Source organism: Seriola dumerili, unplaced genomic scaffold (assembly GCF_002260705.1).
Source record: "Seriola dumerili isolate Sdu_G_001 unplaced genomic scaffold, Sdu_1.0 BDQW01000267.1, whole genome shotgun sequence".
NCBI classification, from domain to species: Eukaryota; Metazoa; Chordata; class Actinopteri; order Carangiformes; family Carangidae; genus Seriola; species Seriola dumerili.
The window spans coordinates 219,974-237,768 of record NW_019174522.1 but is presented as its reverse complement, the minus strand read 5'-3'; the positions used below and the strand labels follow the sequence as shown (position 1 = coordinate 237,768).

Here is a 17,795-nt window from a genome sequence, read left to right as displayed (position 1 = left end):
CCAACGCTTTCCAACCGTAGAAGTTTAGAGGAACCTATACGTACAACCATGAATTAAAAGTTAAAACTGAAATAAAACTTGTGTTTCTTTGCTTTATAATACCATTATTGTTATTATTATTTAACTGTTTTTGGAGGTAAACTGTTGTAACTGTTGTAGTGGTAGCTCACAGTGGGTTAATAACCTTGTTAATGACATCACTTCCTGTTACTAGTAAAGAGGCTAAAGTGTGATAGTCTGATGAGACCCAGTGGCAGTAAATAATCTGAGCTAATTCAACTTTGAATCTACATTTATCTTAACTTCAGTCTAGATTTGCAGGAGGGAAAACTGTAGGCAACTATTTATACTGGTGTTCAGGCAGCAATGGTTAAAATAATTCATAAGAATAAGGTGAGTCATGTTATGAATTAATGATGATGATAATAAGGTTTTTTTCTTGTGTTCAATTTGTCATAAAATCATAATTAATTGAAGAGATTAAAGAGATGATGTCATAGATAAGTATAGCCAAGTACAGACTGCACTTATTTTAAATCAGATTTCCACAGATAGGAACACATTGGTGTATGGTGTGATTCCTGTCTGTAATATGAGTGAGATCATCATTGGAAATGTCCTGGAAAATGTTCTCTTGAAAAGACTGGGAATTCTGTCTGTGCCATGTTGTGTATCGCTATAGCAACCCAGTGTCTTTGATTTTATGAGTATCCAATTGAGGAGTAGCAAAAAACTCTCACACACTATCTAGTACACCTGCAGACAGAGAAACGTATGGCGCATGTTTGGGTGCACAGACCTTCATCATGTTATTTTACCAAGAGGTCTCTCCAACACACCTGTCCATTCACAGGTAACATGACCATATATGCTTCTGCACATGTGTAAGAAGAATCAGAAACATCAATTCTACCTCAACTTTCTAGGAAAATGTATTGTTTTTTTCACAGCTACATCTCAAAACAAATACCAGAGTACACCTCAATGGTTTGAGGTTTACTCTGGTATTTGTTTTCAGATCCTGTCTGGTCATACATGTTATTTGAAGAATAAAAGAGTAGTACCTCTGAGGTGGAAAAACCAACTGTGATGCTCTGTTCTTCAGAAAATAATAATAATATAATGTAATAATAAAATAATAATAATAACCTGGAGATTCGTAAATAATAATATAAAGTGTATGATGTATAGTGTATAGATTGGGCACGTCCAAAGTTTGACCTATAGGCGAATTGTGGCCTGCTGACCAATTTTAAATGGCCCACGGTTTGTCTCTCAAATTATACAATATGCTGCCCACGATGGCAGCACTTTCCCACTGTTCATAGACATCTCTACAGTGGAACTAATGTTTTCAACAGACCATAAACAGGCAACAGACATTTGCTGCTAGGTAGCAGTCCTGGCCACACCAAAGAAGTGTAGAGTTAACGGCGAGGGCCGCCGCTTTCAGGAGTGGTGAAAAGTGAATACTTTTTCACTGAAGAGTTCAATGTGAAGACACTAAGCATAATTCATACTGTCCAGTGACTGTCCTGCAGTGAACGGGTGGAGAAAGTGAAACATTTTAAAGCTAGCCTAGTCTCCCAGCAGTGGCCTTTCTCAAGGCATGGCCCCCAGGTATTTTCACATTATCAAATTTGGCCACCATTCAAAAAAGTTGGGATGCCCCTGGTATAGATCCTCTGACCAGGTTTAATATAATGAGATGGAATAAAGGAAAGAGTGGGAGGTCTCCATGGTGATAATCTGTCACATGCAGCTCCTGCAGGTTTGATTATAGAACAACCTCATACAACCCTACAGATTTCTATCCCAAACTTAATTTGAAATATTTATAGACTCAGCTGAACCTTTCTATTCAACACATACAATGGATCATTGTCATCGGAGAGCTGCAGAGGGACATCCCTGCTTTGTCAACTTTCAGGATGTTACCTGAGACCTGTGTCTGAGTTTCATCCTGTGTGTCTCTCTCTCTCTCTCTCTCTCTCTCTCTCTCTCTCCCAGTTTGTTCCCAGTTCTCTCGAGGCGTCTACGCCATCTTTGGCTTCTACGACAAGAAGTCGGTGAACACCATCACCTCCTTCTGTGAGACGCTTCATGTCTCCTTCATCACACCTTCTTTTCCAGCAGAGGGGATGAATCAGTTCGTTCTCCAGATGAGGCCGGACATCAAGGGCCCGCTGGTGTCATTAGTGGAATACTACAAATGGGAAAAGTTTGCCTACCTGTACGACAGTGACAGAGGTAATAAGGCTCTCATCAGGTACAGCTAGGGGTTATAGCAAAGGATCCCTTCTCTGTTCTTCAAAGATCTCTCAGTCTCTGGGAGACACACAGTGTACATGACCTCAAACATTCATCTTTATATAGAAACCAACACCATCTGGTAATGTCTAACTCTGATTCTGACTGCACATCGATGTCTGTGTAAAGAGCTTCAGTTGTCACAGTTTCTAAGAAATGGTTCTTAAATTGGAGACCTACATTAAAATGTCAGGAGGCCTCCTCTAGATTTGATTTGGTGGCTGTGGCTCAGGAGGTTGTCAAGCAATCAGAAGTTCGATTGGTCTGTGTGCCCTCAGGCAGTTTTACAATTTCTTTCATTTTAAAACAAAACTTTAAAACTTTTTTGATGTTTTCATTGTCAGATTAAAAAACAAAAACAATAAAGAAGATAGAAGAAGAAACGGTTCAATTCTGGTGTTTGTAAATTCTTATTTTTTCCTTTGTTAAACTGAAGAATGAATAAAAGGATAGAATGGCCACTCTATGGATGACTATGAAATGTCTCGTCACGTTCTGGACTCTGACCTCAGTGTATGGTGTGGTGTAAACACAGTTTTTATTTCAGAGTACTGTTAACAAAAATCTCAGCTGCATCTCATTTGTAGAGTTGTGGTTATTTTTATTAAAGTAGTGAAAGCTTAACCTAAATAGATTTGATAAATGATCTGAACAGAAGCAGATTCAGATCAGAACCTCCCCGGCGCTGTCCTGTTACCATGTACATCACAGCAAACAAACTTCTAATTTCACTGACCATGGTGTGTGTGTATGCGTGTGTGTAGGTCTTTCTACTCTTCAGGTCATATTGGACACTGCAGCAGAGAAGAAATGGGTGGTCACAGCCATAAATGTAGGAAATTTGAAGGATGAGAGGAAGGACGAAGCATACCGTTCGCTGTTTCAGGTACTGATGATCTGCTCCTACACAACACTGCTCTCTCTCACTGCTCTCTGTCACTTCTCACTGTCGCTGCTCTCTGTAACTGCTCCCTGTCACTCCTCTCTCTCAATGCTCCCTGTCACTGCTCTCTGTCACTGCTCCTTGTCACTGCACCTTGTCACTCCTCTTTGTCAATGCTCCCTGTCACTGCTTCTTGTCACTGCTCTCTGTCGCTGCTCCCTGTCACTGCTCCTTGTCACTCCTCTCTATCACTGTTCCTTGTCACCTCCCTGTCACTGCTCCCTGTCACTGCTCCCTGTCACTGCTCCTTGTTACTCCTCTCTGTCACTGCTCCCTGTCACTGCTCTTTGTCACTGCTCCTTGTCACTCCTCTCTATCACTGTTCCTTGTCACCTCCCTGTCGCTGCTCCCTGTCACTGCTCCTTGTCACTGCTCCTTGTTACTCCTCTCTGTCACTGCTCCCTGTCACTGCTCTTTGTCACTGCTCCTTCTCATTGCTCTCTGTCACTGCTCTCTGTCACTTCTCCTTGTCACTGCTCCTTGTCACCTCCCTGTCACTGCTCCCTGTCACTGCTCCTTGTCACTGCTCCTTGTTACTCCTCTCTCTCACTGCTCTTTGTCACTGCTCCTTGTCACTGCTCCCTGTCATCCCTCTCTCTCAATGCTCCCTGTCACTGCTCTCTGTCACTGCTCCTTGTCACTGCACCTTGTCACTCTTCTTTGTCACTGCTCTCTGTGGCTGCTCCCTGTCACTGCTCCTTGTCACTGCTCTCTATCACTGCTCCTTGTCACCTCTCTGTCACTGTCACTGCTCTCTGTCGCTGCTCCCTGTCACTGCTCCTTGTCACTCCTCTCTCACTGCTCCCTGTCACTGCTCTCTCTCAATGCTCCCTGTCACTGGTCTCTGTCACTGCTCCTTTTCACTGCACCTTGTCACTGCTCTTTGTCACTGCTTTCTTTCACTGCTCTCCGTCACTGCTCCCTGTCACTGCTCTCTCTCACTGCTCCTTGTCACTGCTCTCTGTCACTGCTCCCTGTCACTGCTCCTTGTCACTCCTCTCTCACTGCTCCCTGTCACTGCTCTCTCTCAATGCCCCCTGTCACTGCTCTTTGTCACTGCTCCCTGTCACTGCTCCTTGTCACTCCTCTCTCACTGCTCCCTGTCACTGCTCTCTGTCACTGCTCCCTGTCACTGCTCTCTCTCACTGCTCCTTGTCACTGCTCCATCACTGCCCCCTGTCACTGCTCTCTGTCACTGCTCCCTGTCACTGCTCTTTGTCACTGCTCTCTGTTACTGCTCATGTTCACTGCTCTTTGTCACTGCTCTCTGTCACTGCTCTTCCTTACTGCTCCCTTACACTGCTCTTTGTCACTGCTCTCTGTCACTGCTCCTTGTCACTGCTCTCTCTCACTGCTCTCTGTCATTGCTCTCTGTCACTGCTCCCTGTGACTACTCTCTCTCACTGCTCTCTGTCAGTGCTCACTGTCACTGCTCTCTCTCACTGCTCACAGCACGACTCACCACAATACACAACAACACACTCAGTGGTCTCTTCACCACTGCCACTGATTCCAGGGTTCAGTATCTCCAAGAGCGACACTACACCTCCTGTCCTCCCAGTTCAGTGTCCCCTCCCAGTGATAGCAGAGACCAGAGACAATACAAACCTAAACATTATCAGTCACAACTTCATGCCGCAGGACTGTGGTGTTGAATCTTGCTAAACTCTAATCTGTGTTTCAGGACCTGGAGATCCGTAAAAAGCGACGCATCATCCTGGACTGTGAACAAGACAAAGTTAAAGACATCATGGAGCAGGTACATTCCAGTCTTATCAATACTGCTGCTAATGATACACTGATAAAATCCATCCATCACCAGGAGAGATGATGCTTCTCCTCCTCCAGCCTGCTGTAGAGACATCCTTTGCTATTTAATTTGTCTCTCCCATCATGCACCAGACATCAGTGTGGTGTCAGAGAGACGTTGCCTAATTGACATTGTGACGTTTAGCAGACGTCGAGTTTTACTCATGAGAATGTCACTATTTTATGAGTTGGAACACAACTTAAAACCAATAAAACACCATCATCAGCTGTCAACAGTTTTTTACGTCACATTGACCTTTGACATGATCTTCCCCTGACATTGAGGGTCTGAGAATACAACACCTTCTCCAGGTGTTGTCTTGTGTCAGCACATTTAAAATTAATACACCGTCCTGTCATCGTGCTTCCTTTTAGGTAGGAGCAGGGTGGAGTACTGTACTGTACTGTTTTCATTTCAGATCTGTTTCCAGCTCTGCTTCTCTTTTGTCTTTTTGTTAACAATGAGAAACATTCACAGTTCCAGATCAGATCAGACTTTAAGCTGCTGTTTTTAATAAGACTTCCTAGTTCAGCCTGTGTCTGAAAGAGGTCAAAGGTCATTTGTTAATGGTTGTGAGTGCACTAATTTATACAGACAAAGCAGTGAGTGATGCACATCATATCTATAGCTGGTCCCTGGTTCTGAAATCCTCCTGTCTATTTATTTATCCACACAGCTGAAGCTGAGTCTTTAGGTGAGAGCTGGTGAGTGAAACAGTGAACCTCTTTTTGATCAGCTCTGTCTGGGGGATCCAGTGATGTTCCTGTGCTCATTAGGATTTACACTGTCTCTGGTGTATTTGGATCTGCCCTGGGATCTACTCTGAGCCTGAAAAACCCAGACTGACCTCCACAAGGAGGTGTTCAGGTGTATATTAATTACATACCAGCTTCACCTCAGCTGGTTTCTTTAAAGGAGAATAAGCAGAGGCCCCAGTCCAATCCTCAGCTTGAGCAAAGACAACAGAGATTCATCTTAAAGGTTTTCCACATTTCAACCAGGTGGACAGTCTAGGACTCAGAATCCTGTCATCTGAAGAACTTTGCAGAGGACAGAGGTCCAAGTCATCAGCTTGACCTCAGTCCACCAGAGCTTCTCTTTCTTACTCCAGTCTCTGCTGCTGGTTTTCATCCAGTGGTGTCTTTTGTTTTGTCCACTTACTTTTGGCATTTTGAATTGTGTTACAGTGTTGAAGCTGATGGCTCGTGTATTCAGCAGTTTAATGGAGGCAACCACAGCCTCCTGCTTCGGTACAGCTCAACAAACACCAGCTGGTCAGAGAGCTGAGGTCTGCACTATGAAACAGGCTCAACATTCCCAGGATAACTTTTCATTATCTGGCTTTACTGAACCTGAACATTTTCTGTCCTGATAACCTGTTCTGAGGCCTGTATTACGAAGCAAGTTCATCATATCCAGGATAACTTTTATTTATCTGGGTTAACTGAACCTAACATTGACCATCCTGGATAATATGTACTACAAAGCTGGTTATCAATTGGCTCAGTTAACCCTGGGTTTACCTGTTCGGTTAAGAGCACTTTCATGAGAAGGGGTGGAGTTGTTAATTATAAACAGCATCATCAGAACCATGAAGAAGGTTCTTTATATGATATGAGAAGAAATACTGATACCTGCCTGTAAGTTTGCTTATAACCATGTCGAGAAGTGATGTTCAACAAGGTGAAATGTAAACAATATAATCACATGACTGGAATGAAAAAATTATTTCTATGTCTAAATATAATTTCTATTAAAGTCAGACTAAAGACATATTGTAAATAATTGCATGAATTATTAGTATTTTCGCTCTTCAGTCTGATGATGAACAAACTGTTATGAACATGTGATTCAGATAAAACAGTTAAAGTTAAAGTCAGACTGTTTCTGCTGCAGAGAGGAGAGAAAGAAAAGAGGAGAGGAGTAGTTGATGTCTGATGAGTCAGTCTGACTGACTAACAGTGTGTGGATCATTGTTGGTTTAGTTTTTATTTCCAGTTGTGGTCTCAAAGTCTCCTCATGTTATTCTGAGCTGCAGTGATGAAGAAGAGAGTAAGAGCGTCATCCCTGTCAGGAATCCTGTCGGATTAAAGAATCTGGACTTCAGTATCAGTTACCATGGTGATTTACCCTGATAAGAAGGGAACCATCGTTGTAGGACTGAGTTAAACCTGAAGTTACTTCCATAACCTCAAATCCTGCTTTGTGGTACAGACCTCTGATTTACAGCAGAAACATCTCCATGATCAGGTTTTTCTTTGAGGGTGGAGAAAAATTTCTAATGTGAATTAAAACATTAAAAATCCAGTTAAATATTTCATGTAATTATCAGCTTGTTTCCTGAGCTCGTTAACATTCACATGTTTTTCACAGGACAGAAACTACAGACTGGGAGAAATGTTTTTATCAGTTTGTTGTTGCTGTTGTTGACACCTCGTCCTCTCTCCCACCAGGTCATCACTATAGGCAGACATGTGAAAGGATACCACTACATCATCGCCAACCTGGTGAGTCATGTGCTCTCACTTCTCATGTATAAATGACGACATGGTTAAAAGGCATGTTGCTACATCAGGTGTCAGGTAACAGTCATCAACCAATCAACCTGTGTTGGTTGTTGAGTAGTTGACCTGCCTCAGTCTGTCTAGCAGCAGGCCACACATCAAATCAAAGCACCACTGATGTTACAGTAGCTGTGGTGATAGACACTGTTAACCATCACTTCTTCACTGTGACGTGTCTGTATACCAGCACACCTCCACTACAGGACCAGGATTCCGTTACTGACATGTCTTCATGCCCTGCGCAGTCAGTTTGAAAGAAAAGGTCAAAGGTCATTTATTAAAATGTTGTTGTTGCAGGGTTTCGTAGATGGTGACCTCTCGAAGATCCAGTATGGAGGAGCGAATGTGTCTGGGTTCCAGATCGTAGACTTTGATGATCCTGTGGTGGCGAAGTTTGACCAGCGATGGGAGGCTCTGGAGGAGAAGGAGTACCCTGGAGCTGACTCGCGGATCAGAGTAAGATCAGGATTAGTCAACGTTACTTCATCATTGAAATGAGTTTAAGTTGCTCCAGGAAAGAATCAGTTCACCTGGAGCCAGTCCAAGGATCAGCGTAGCATAGTCATGCTAACACTGCGTTTAATAATCTAATCGTTGGAAAATTCATCATCTCTGTGGATCTGACTGTTGTCGGGCCATTTAACATGTCTTTGTCATAATGAGCTGTCAGAGAGACAGATGCACTTCAACACAGTCCTCTTAGAACTGAACCAGATCCTGAACCACAGCAGGTCCAGAATGTCTGAAGTGATGATGTGTCTGTGTCTCAGTATACCTCAGCTCTCACCTACGACGCCGTCCATGTGATGACTGAGGCCTTCCGCTTCCTTCACAAGCAGAGGATAGACATGAGTCGTCGTGGCAACAATGGGGACTGTCTGGCCAATCCAGCAGTGCCGTGGGCACAGGGGGTGGAGATTGAACGTGCCCTCAAACAGGTAACCAAGGATTAAAACACAGATACGGTAAAACAAAGAACACTGCAAAACACCAAACGCTGTGAAATGACAGTTCACATGTGCATATTCAGTAGGTCCATGCACATGGGATGTTTTTAGTTTTAGAGTTTTTAGAGTTTTTAGTCCTGTTACACCTGAACTGGCGAACTCTGAATCTATGGCCTGAGGGAGGGCCTTTAAAATGGAAGAATATGGGCCAGACTAGGGCCAAGGACCCTATTGCTATCTGGGAGGGGCTGGTTTGTGCAGTCCAATATGGATCTGGTCTTGTGAATAGGGTTGGGCATCGTTTGGATTTTAACAATTCCGATTCCGATTCCGATTCCGATTCTCAATATCGATTCCTGTTCTAAACGATTCTCGATTCTGATTCTTTGAGGTGCAGGAGAGAAAAAAAGGTTTATACCATGCAGCTTGAGAAGGTGTTTTGTCATGTTCGTTGTGCATCCTCCTTTGGCAGAAATAAGTTTCCCACAGGTGTTGCACTGTGCGAATCCATCCTTTTTTAAATTAAAATGAAGCCAGACTTTCGAGCGGCGTTTGCGGTCCATGTTCGACAAGTGATGTTTAGCGGAGCACGCCGGGCGGAGTGATAAAAACCCCGAAAACAAACGGAGCACGGCAGCACACCGGGCAGAGTAAAACAAACCCCGAAAACAAACTAATGCGGGCATTTAGGAACCGAAAAAAAGAATCAAAATTCAAACATCTTCTTAACGGTTCCGGAACCGGACGTTAGGAACCGGTTCCTATTTGGAACCGGTTCTCAGTGCCCAACCCTACTTGTGAAGTACCTGTAGATTAAAGATGGCTGTGACACCTGTTACCTTAGTAGCCACCTTTACATTGTGGTTCAAGTGTTTTGTGTTTTGTTATGTTAGGACAGATTCAGTATATATATAAAGTAACATAATTTTCCTGTCAGCAAACAACATTAAAACAACAAAACACACACACACACACACACACACACACACACACACACACACACCTGCTGCAGGGCGCTGCCATGCCACTCACCTCAGCCCCTGCTTTACGCAGCCCTCTCATCCAAATGTCTCTTTCAGTTCATTTTAAAGTTGTAACATTTTTCCTTTTCTTCACTGTCAGGAGGAAGTTGTTCTTGTGACAGTTTGTTGCATTGTGTCCATGTGTTGTTACGAATATGAATGTTGAGTTGTGTTGCAGTTCTCATACATGTTTCTGCTCATTTACCATTTTCATATTTACAGTGTTCACACTATAATTGTGACAGACAGAATTATGTTTAGGTTTTTCAAAATAAGGGACTATTATATTAACGTTAAGAATTGTTTGCAGTTAAATCTGTGATGGATGCTGATCTAGTGAAGAACAGATCATTTATGGAAGCAGAAGCAGAATATTAAGATAAAAAGAAGGAAACTGACGTACCTAAAACCCACTAATGTAACCACACACATGATTTTATATAGATCTATAGTGGGCGAGCAGTTTATTCAAATCTGGACACAGGAAGTTGATATGGAAATATTGTAGGTGAAGAGAGGCTCTTGTTTGCCAGAACAGCCAGAAGGTGTAGGCTTTATAAATATTCATATTCATATCTAGAACTGTCTGGAGCAGGATAAAAACACCCCTCAGATAAATCTAAAATTGTATATTGCAAGTCAGCCAGTGACCGAGATTTTATAAAAGCTACTTCGGATCCACTCATCCTGCTCCTACGCACCTGCCTCACTAAATACATGTTCTTCTGGTTTATTGACAACACAACAATATATTTAATATATCATATCAGATTTGATTGGGGATGAGTGATAAAGTCGTGGTCTTGTGGTAGTCCTGGTGTTTCCACAGTCCAGGTCTTATTTACATCCACTGAGGCAGCAAAGTTTCCGTTGACATTTGTCATAATGATTAGGAGATTACTTATTAATACTTTCAACACTCATTTCAAGGTAAAAGAAATGTGTGTGTGTGTGTGTGTGTGTGTGTGTGTGTGTGTGTGTGTGTGTGTGTGTGTGTGTGAGTGATATATGCCTGGCTGTATGTATGTTTGGTGAAACCCACTCCTTTTTATTCTTATGTGTAGGTGCGTGTAGATGGTTTAACTGGGAACATTCAGTTTGACCAGTATGGGAAGAGAGTCAACTACTCTGTGACCGTCATGGAGCTGAAGAACAACGGACCTGTGAAGGTAACAACCTGTTTGTCATCATCAATATCATGATAGCATGTAGCTGTGTGTAGGTAAATAACCTGTGTGTGTGTGTGTGTGTTCATAGATCGGCTATTGGAATGAAGTGGATAAGATGGTGGTGACCAAGTCAGACCTGTACCCTAACGACACCATGGGAATGGAAAACAAGACGGTCATTGTTACAACTATACTGGTAATAAACACATGAACTTTGTCTCCATGACAACCAGTATGAGAAAAAAACACCCAATAATTTAGGTACAGAGCTCAGACAGGGGCAGCTACAATCTATTTCATTCGATTTCTCACTCTAATATCAGGTGGAGATTTCCACTGTGGACAACAAAGTTGTGTTGCATGATTTATTAATTAGAATTTAAAATTTTATTGTAAATTGTAAATAAAATCCGGGAACAGAATCAGAGAGAGGAATGGGATTGATTAAAGCTGGAGTAGGTAATCTGTTTCAGAAACAATTTTTGTGATATTTCTTTAAATTCTCTTAATATCCAGATAGCAATGAATAAACTAAATGCTCTGACAATAAACAGGAAAAACACGTCCTCAGTCCTCACAGGACTGTAAAAACTCCAGCCAATCATTGCATTCGGCCCGAATGCAATGACTGGCCTACCTACCTGTCTGTCAACCTCAGTAGCGTGCCTTTGCGTACTCTGGCTGTGCACTCGCGCTTACTGCTGCATGACCGAGCTGCTTCCGTGTCAGACAAGCAGCAGTCGCAGGTGAAGAAGAGGAAGAAGACGCACAGGAATGGCAGAAAGTTCAATCAGTTCCACCTAAGGCTTTGACTTCAACAGCAGCTTCAACAAGCCGAACAAGAGTCAACACTTACATGGCTTTTCAACGATGGCGACAACTGAGGAGACAGAGTAGCTAAAAAGCGACGCAATGGTGGCTGTATTTCTATTACACAGGTAATTATCTTGTTTGTTTTGTTTTGGGAAGTGGGGGGGGCGGGGTTGTACTAATGTAGCTAGCTGCTTCATAAGCCGTTTCAGCTGTTTAATCATAAACCAACATATGTTTTATGTATTAGCCAAAGCTAACGTTAGGTAACACTGGGTGTAAGCAACATCAGCTATGCTAGTAGACAGTGTAGCTAACGTTATGTTTACACGTAATATTGCCTTGTATGTAATCTGTGCAGCCTATATGTTTGGTGATGTCTGCACTGTAGTTGTGAGTATTGGTTCACAATATTGGTTCTAGCAGTTGAGCCCATTTCTCATATTAGAAAAATATTCTTGAATTTATTATTCGTGTACCTGTGTATGTGTATGTGTATGTGTAATAAACACTGTCCATAACTGCTGCACTTAATGCAAAAACCAACCCTCTCAAATAATTACTTTATACCCATAAAACCATCTTCCCCTCAGCAAAATAACCTGAGACTTTATGTAGCAATAGTCCTGTGTTGTTATACGTCCTATAAAGAGATTCAGATCTAATCATCTAAATGTCATTTTTGTAGAGATGATGGCTAATTGTGAAATTTTTTCTAGGACGGACAGTCGCTTCAGTAGATGAAGATTGCCACAGCACCCACATGATGTCACATGCAGAGCCTGGCCTGTCAGCCAACACTCACCTCTGCTTATAATCAACAGTAAATATATTGTGTGTGGTAATGATATATTTTGTATATATCTTATATTTCAGTAATATTATATTTCATATATTTATGTCCATAAAAATAAAACAAACAAGTTACATACCACATTGGTTCACTAAATTTTTGTGTAGCATACAAAGAGATAAATGAAACATCGTCATTGACTATGCTGTATGTGTGAGGAAAAGGCATGTATCATTTTTAAAAATTTTATTAAAAAATGTCAGAACAGATTGTGCATATAAATAAGAATGCAAAATAATAAAATACAAATTTAAATATTTACACAAGTAATGTATAAAAAGAAAAAATATTACTTAGTATTGTTACATCCTCCTGGGAAAAAGGACAGCAAAATACTCTACTAGGGATAAAACTTTGATACTGTCCATGTGGATCTGGTACCGGTCACATATTTTTCCAGACACAGCAACTAGGGATACCAACTGTGACCCTGCCCTAGTGCTCTGTATTGTTACACAACAAACTGTCTGTAAGCTGCATAGCTGAACTGCTGGGTGATCTCCCCCGGATCATCAGCCACTGCCCAGATGTCATTCCAGATGTGTCTGTCAATGTGCAGGACTCGCTCCTCCATAATACAGTACCATTCAAAAGTTTGGTTGTTTACATTCATTATGGTAATCATATATGTTTTCTTACTTGTAACTGAGCCATTCCGTATTGGGATATTATGACAATCACCGCTACGTTACACTCCTTTCCACTCTCTTTCATCCACTCGAGCAGTGTGCGTTAGGGGAGTGGCCTTGGAGGGATGCCTGAAGGGAGGGGATATGAGTTTTTCGGTTTGATACTTTAAAAATCTAGCTAACTCAGGTTAACAACTCCCAGATTACTTACTCCAGCTTCAATGCAAAGGCTGTGTTTTCTGCAATAAAGTAAAATAAATAAAGATGGACGTAGACTCTGTGACATCACCCACAGGTTTCTGAAGAGGTTTTGAAGCTCAGAGTGAGCTGCCCTACTGTCGCCATCGTGGCAGTGTCTGACTCTGCCCTTGACTCAGAGATAATCAAAAAATGGACAAAGAGGTGATGTGTAGAGCTGAGACTTTGGTGCGGCCGGTTTACGGCCATCATATGCTCACCCACCTGTCACTCAAAGAGGCCATGCCCTCCATTCTCCATAAGCCTTAATAAAATGTAAACAGGTGAGTTATATAAACAGCTGTTGAAGGAGGAAATTAGCTCTAGAGACCAAAATAGTTTTTTGTACCAGGCTGTAAGCATGTTTATTTCTGCTGTAAAGTTGGACATTTTAACATGGGAGTCCATAGGGATTGACTCACTGTTGGAGCCAGACTCTAGTGGTCATTAGAGGAACTGCAGGTTTTGGTTCTTCAGTGATGGCTTCATTTTTCAGCCTCGGAGTTTGATGCTGGATTTTCTGCACCTTTAAAGACAGAGTTAACGTAACGTTGGTAATGATTCACAGAAAACATTTCAGTCAGGAATAACTATGGTAAATTAATGTGTGTGTGTGTGTGTGGGGTGTGTGTGTGTGTGTGTGTGTGTGTGTGTGTGTGTGTGTGTGTGTGTGTGTGTGTGTGTGTGTGTGTAGGAAGCCCCCTATGTCATGCTGAAGAAAAATGCTGAGCTGTTTCAAGACAATGACCGTTATGAAGGTATGTCTACTGTACTGTGTGTGTGTGTGTGTTTAATGATGCTCAGTGTATACTTGTTTTATACTTGTGATAAAAGACTGATCACCATCACACCCAGGAGTTCTTGGTGGAACCTGCCGATTATTCTTTACAGTTGTTCTGATTCGGACACTAGATTCAGAAACACCTCTGATAATGATGTCCCAAGCTGTTTGATCCATATAAGAGGTATCCACTGTAAAAAAAAAAAAGAGAGAAAGACATTCTATCATTCATGTATTTGTACGTTTTACAAAGAGTTTAACGTGAGTCACACTGACAGTAATCAGATCAAATCCACACAATCAGTAGAATACAGCTGAAACATTGGTATTGGATCAGTCCTTAGTACTAGAATCTGAATGTTTAAGTGGGATCAGAACATTTCTTATATTGCAGTATTCAGTGTTCCATACTGTATTTTGTCTAACACTGCTGTTGTGTGTGTGTGCGTGTGTGTGTGTGTGTGTGTGTGCGCACGTTATTTTTGGACTGATGCTAGGTTACTGCGTTGACCTGGCTGCGGAGATTGCAAAGCACTGTGGTATACGCTACCAGCTAAGGATTGTGGGAGATGGCAAATACGGAGCTAGAGACGCAGAGACGAAGATCTGGAATGGTATGGTTGGAGAGCTGGTGTATGGGGTAAGATTTAAGACATGCACACACAGTAACATGGCTTATTCCATTTGAGCTGCACTCTCTCATTAAAGGTATAGCTGAGGTTATCTGACATGGGGGTGTGTGAGGTACTGATCTATAGTTAGTGTATTACTGATGTATAGTCAATGTGTTACCTGCTGTAGATTCAGTTTAGAGAAGCAGCAGGAGCATCGGTACAGGAGCAGAGGCTGTGTCCATACTACTACATTTTCATTTACAAGCTTTTTAAAACAAAACATTTTCCATCCAGACTATAGCACCTAAAAACACATACATACATGAGCAAACATGTACACTCGACAGGAAGAAGATTGTCTACTCTGCAGATGATTAGTTGCAAAAAATACTACAAATGAGGAACAGCAAAGACAGTCGCAGTGTTAAAATACAGAATTTAACTGAACAATTTGGTCAGTGCATTCACACACTTCAGACCATGTGCTTTGGATCATTAAAAAATAGAGCGCTTGAACTCATCTCTACTTTTACGTTTCCTCCAGATGTCCACACTGAGACTTTTTAGATTTAAACTCATCTCTTCCTCTACGTTTCCTCCTGTCGTTAAAACGACTCCAGAGTTTTCAGCCCACCCAACATTTGCTTAACACAGAACAACCAGGTCAGTGTGCAGGTCAGCAATGAAAAGAGAGCATACTGTAGATAAGAGGCAGGTCAGCTGTGCACTTGTTGAAAGAAGAAGAGGGTGCAACAGAGAGCATGGGGCAGCTGCTGGCTTCCTGCTGAGTGTGACATAGATTTATACAACAATCAGTTCCCCAGTTCGAGTTGTCTGGTTCTTGCGTTTCTGTCCAACAGCTGACTCAGGTGCACGAGGAGACCGCTGTCCAACCCTCTCCCTCTGTCTGTGTCTCTCCAACAGAAAGCAGACATTGCAGTTGCTCCCCTGACGATCACGCTTGTCCGTGAGGAGGTGATCGATTTCTCCAAACCCTTCATGTCTCTGGGAATCTCCATCATGATCAAAAAACCACAGAAATCCAAACCTGGAGTCTTCTCCTTTCTGGACCCGCTGGCCTATGAAATCTGGATGTGCATTGTCTTTGCCTATATAGGAGTTAGCGTTGTACTCTTTCTGGTAAGTGCTGTCTGTTTATGTGTATAGATGTGTTTTGTTCTCACTGGTACTAAACTGTCACCGTCAGCTGTAAGTGTCTGGACCTGTGTTACATACAACACCCCAAGAACACGTTTTAATGTAGACCTGCACTCAGGGCTCTCAGGAGTTCACCTCCATCTAATGACTGTACATTCATAGAGAAAGTCAAACGTTTAAGTGACAGGGAGTCATTCACTGTCTATGTCAACCAGCATCTCTTGGCGGCAGAGAGAAGCAGACTTACCTGCAGTTCTGGAGTAGCAGGTGAACTTGTGGAAGCCATTGCCCTGATAAACCTTTGTCTGTGCTCCTGCTCACTGATGAGATGTTGCCCTGTTTGGAGGAGGCTCACCACTGATCTTTGAGCCTGGTGTGTGTGTGTTCTCCTGTCAGGTGGCTCTACACACTGTGTGTTTCCAGTCTATCACAGTTAGTTACGTGTGTAAAACAAAAGAAATACACCAAAAACAGAGTAAAAATATGCTTCAGGTCGAGGTTACGTTCATAACGTGTATAGCACAACTTTATAGGGGCTATTTGTAAGTTTTGCTATTGCTACATAGCTAATGTTAGCATTACCAGCTGTTTTTACTTGCCAGCAAGTCTAAAAGAAACATTATGTGTTCAGCATCAAACTTCAGTTCTTTACTCACCAACAGCTGTCTCCAGAGGTGGAAAGAAACACCAGTGTTAACTCTAGTTTTGCTTCTATTTCTTCTACTAAAGTTAGCATGCTAACCAGCTAGCTTTTTGATACTGATTCACTGTAGCCTTCAGTCTGAAGAAGTCTGATACTCTGATAACTTCTTGTGTTGAAAACAAAAAGATGGCTGAAGCTCTTGGTGAGACTGGTAAGTAAAAAGCTGTTAATGCTAACGTTAGCTATGTAGCAATATATGTAGCAATAGCAAAATTTACAGATATCTCCTTTGATGCTAGCAGTTACATGGTGTGTATAGCTGTATTGATTAATAGATGGAGTAAATGGGTGTGAGACAGATGTGACTGTGTAGACAAACCTTTTGTCCTGTTTATCTGTGAGCTCAGCAGCTGTTACCGTTTTCTCCACTGGGACATTTTTAGTTGGTGTAACCACACTGAGTAAACTGTGGAAAAAGCAATACAGTGGCCTCGAGTTAAGATCTTTTTAATTTTGTTAAATTGCTGTTTCACAAAAAAAATGGTCAGGACTGAACATTAGCTGTCAACTTACAATTATTTAAAAACAACATTAACTGATTTTATAGTGTGACAGAGAGTTTTTCTTGAAACATACAATCTGCATACATAGTGCAGCAGATAGATAATCTTTCAAATGTGGATACAAGCACCAAAATTGGTATGTTTATCCCTCTGGGATAAATCCACTTGAATCTAATGTTATGTTTTTGACTCTGATTATGTCAAATTCACAATTGTTAAATTTTTTCAGAGTTATATTTGTAATTTCTAATTTGTAATGTAAAAAATTAGTAAAACATAATGTAATTGCAAAGCATTTGTTATTAATGAACAAATAATTGCGCCAAGTTTAGTACTTGTGTCCACATATGAAAGATTTCCCTGAGTCATCTGCTGCACTAACAGTTCAATCAAATGTGTAGGTTTTACAGTTGCAGTTTTCAGGCTGTTACTGATGTGTGCTACATGTACACTAGACAGTTTTAAAGTAAAGATATAAAATTGGACAATGTGTCACCCACCGAATCAGAAAAGGTACTCTGTCTTTGTGAAGGTTGGTCCACAGTCTCACACACCTGGCTCATTGCTCCAGGTGTCATGCCTGACTGTCACGCTGCCTGTAGAGGTATAACATGTGACTCAACATGTTCATGGTGCCTGTGTATTCAACCTTTGCTTTTGTCAGTACAAAATCCTGCATGTGTGCTTCCCCTGTATGATAGTCAACACCTCTCTTCCAAAGTAAGACTGTGTTTTCATTAAA

General features: G+C 41.8%; 1 protein-coding gene and 1 long non-coding RNA gene across 4 annotated transcripts in view; one reads left to right on the top strand and one right to left on the bottom strand.

The window, feature by feature from the left end:
- Positions 1 to 17,795, top strand: part of LOC111230445 (glutamate receptor 2-like) — an 82,175-nt gene that overhangs the window by 23,843 nt on the left and 40,537 nt on the right. For all 3 annotated transcript variants that reach the window (XM_022757187.1, XM_022757186.1, XM_022757183.1), the window contains exons 3-13: positions 2,011 to 2,250; positions 3,075 to 3,196; positions 4,938 to 5,012; positions 7,517 to 7,570; positions 7,925 to 8,083; positions 8,398 to 8,565; positions 10,661 to 10,765; positions 10,854 to 10,961; positions 13,989 to 14,052; positions 14,573 to 14,715; positions 15,614 to 15,829. In XM_022757187.1, the coding sequence (XP_022612908.1) occupies positions 2,011 to 2,250; positions 3,075 to 3,196; positions 4,938 to 5,012; positions 7,517 to 7,570; positions 7,925 to 8,083; positions 8,398 to 8,565; positions 10,661 to 10,765; positions 10,854 to 10,961; positions 13,989 to 14,052; positions 14,573 to 14,715; positions 15,614 to 15,829 (1,454 nt within the window). The remainder of the gene's footprint in view (positions 1 to 2,010; positions 2,251 to 3,074; positions 3,197 to 4,937; positions 5,013 to 7,516; positions 7,571 to 7,924; positions 8,084 to 8,397; positions 8,566 to 10,660; positions 10,766 to 10,853; positions 10,962 to 13,988; positions 14,053 to 14,572; positions 14,716 to 15,613; positions 15,830 to 17,795) is intronic.
- LOC111230446 lies at positions 13,738 to 17,643 on the bottom strand. The gene is made up of 5 exons (XR_002665442.1): positions 17,554 to 17,643; positions 16,870 to 16,956; positions 16,095 to 16,256; positions 14,138 to 14,266; positions 13,738 to 13,820 (listed from the first exon to the last, which is right to left on the bottom strand). It is a non-coding gene; the product is annotated as an uncharacterized LOC111230446 (long non-coding RNA).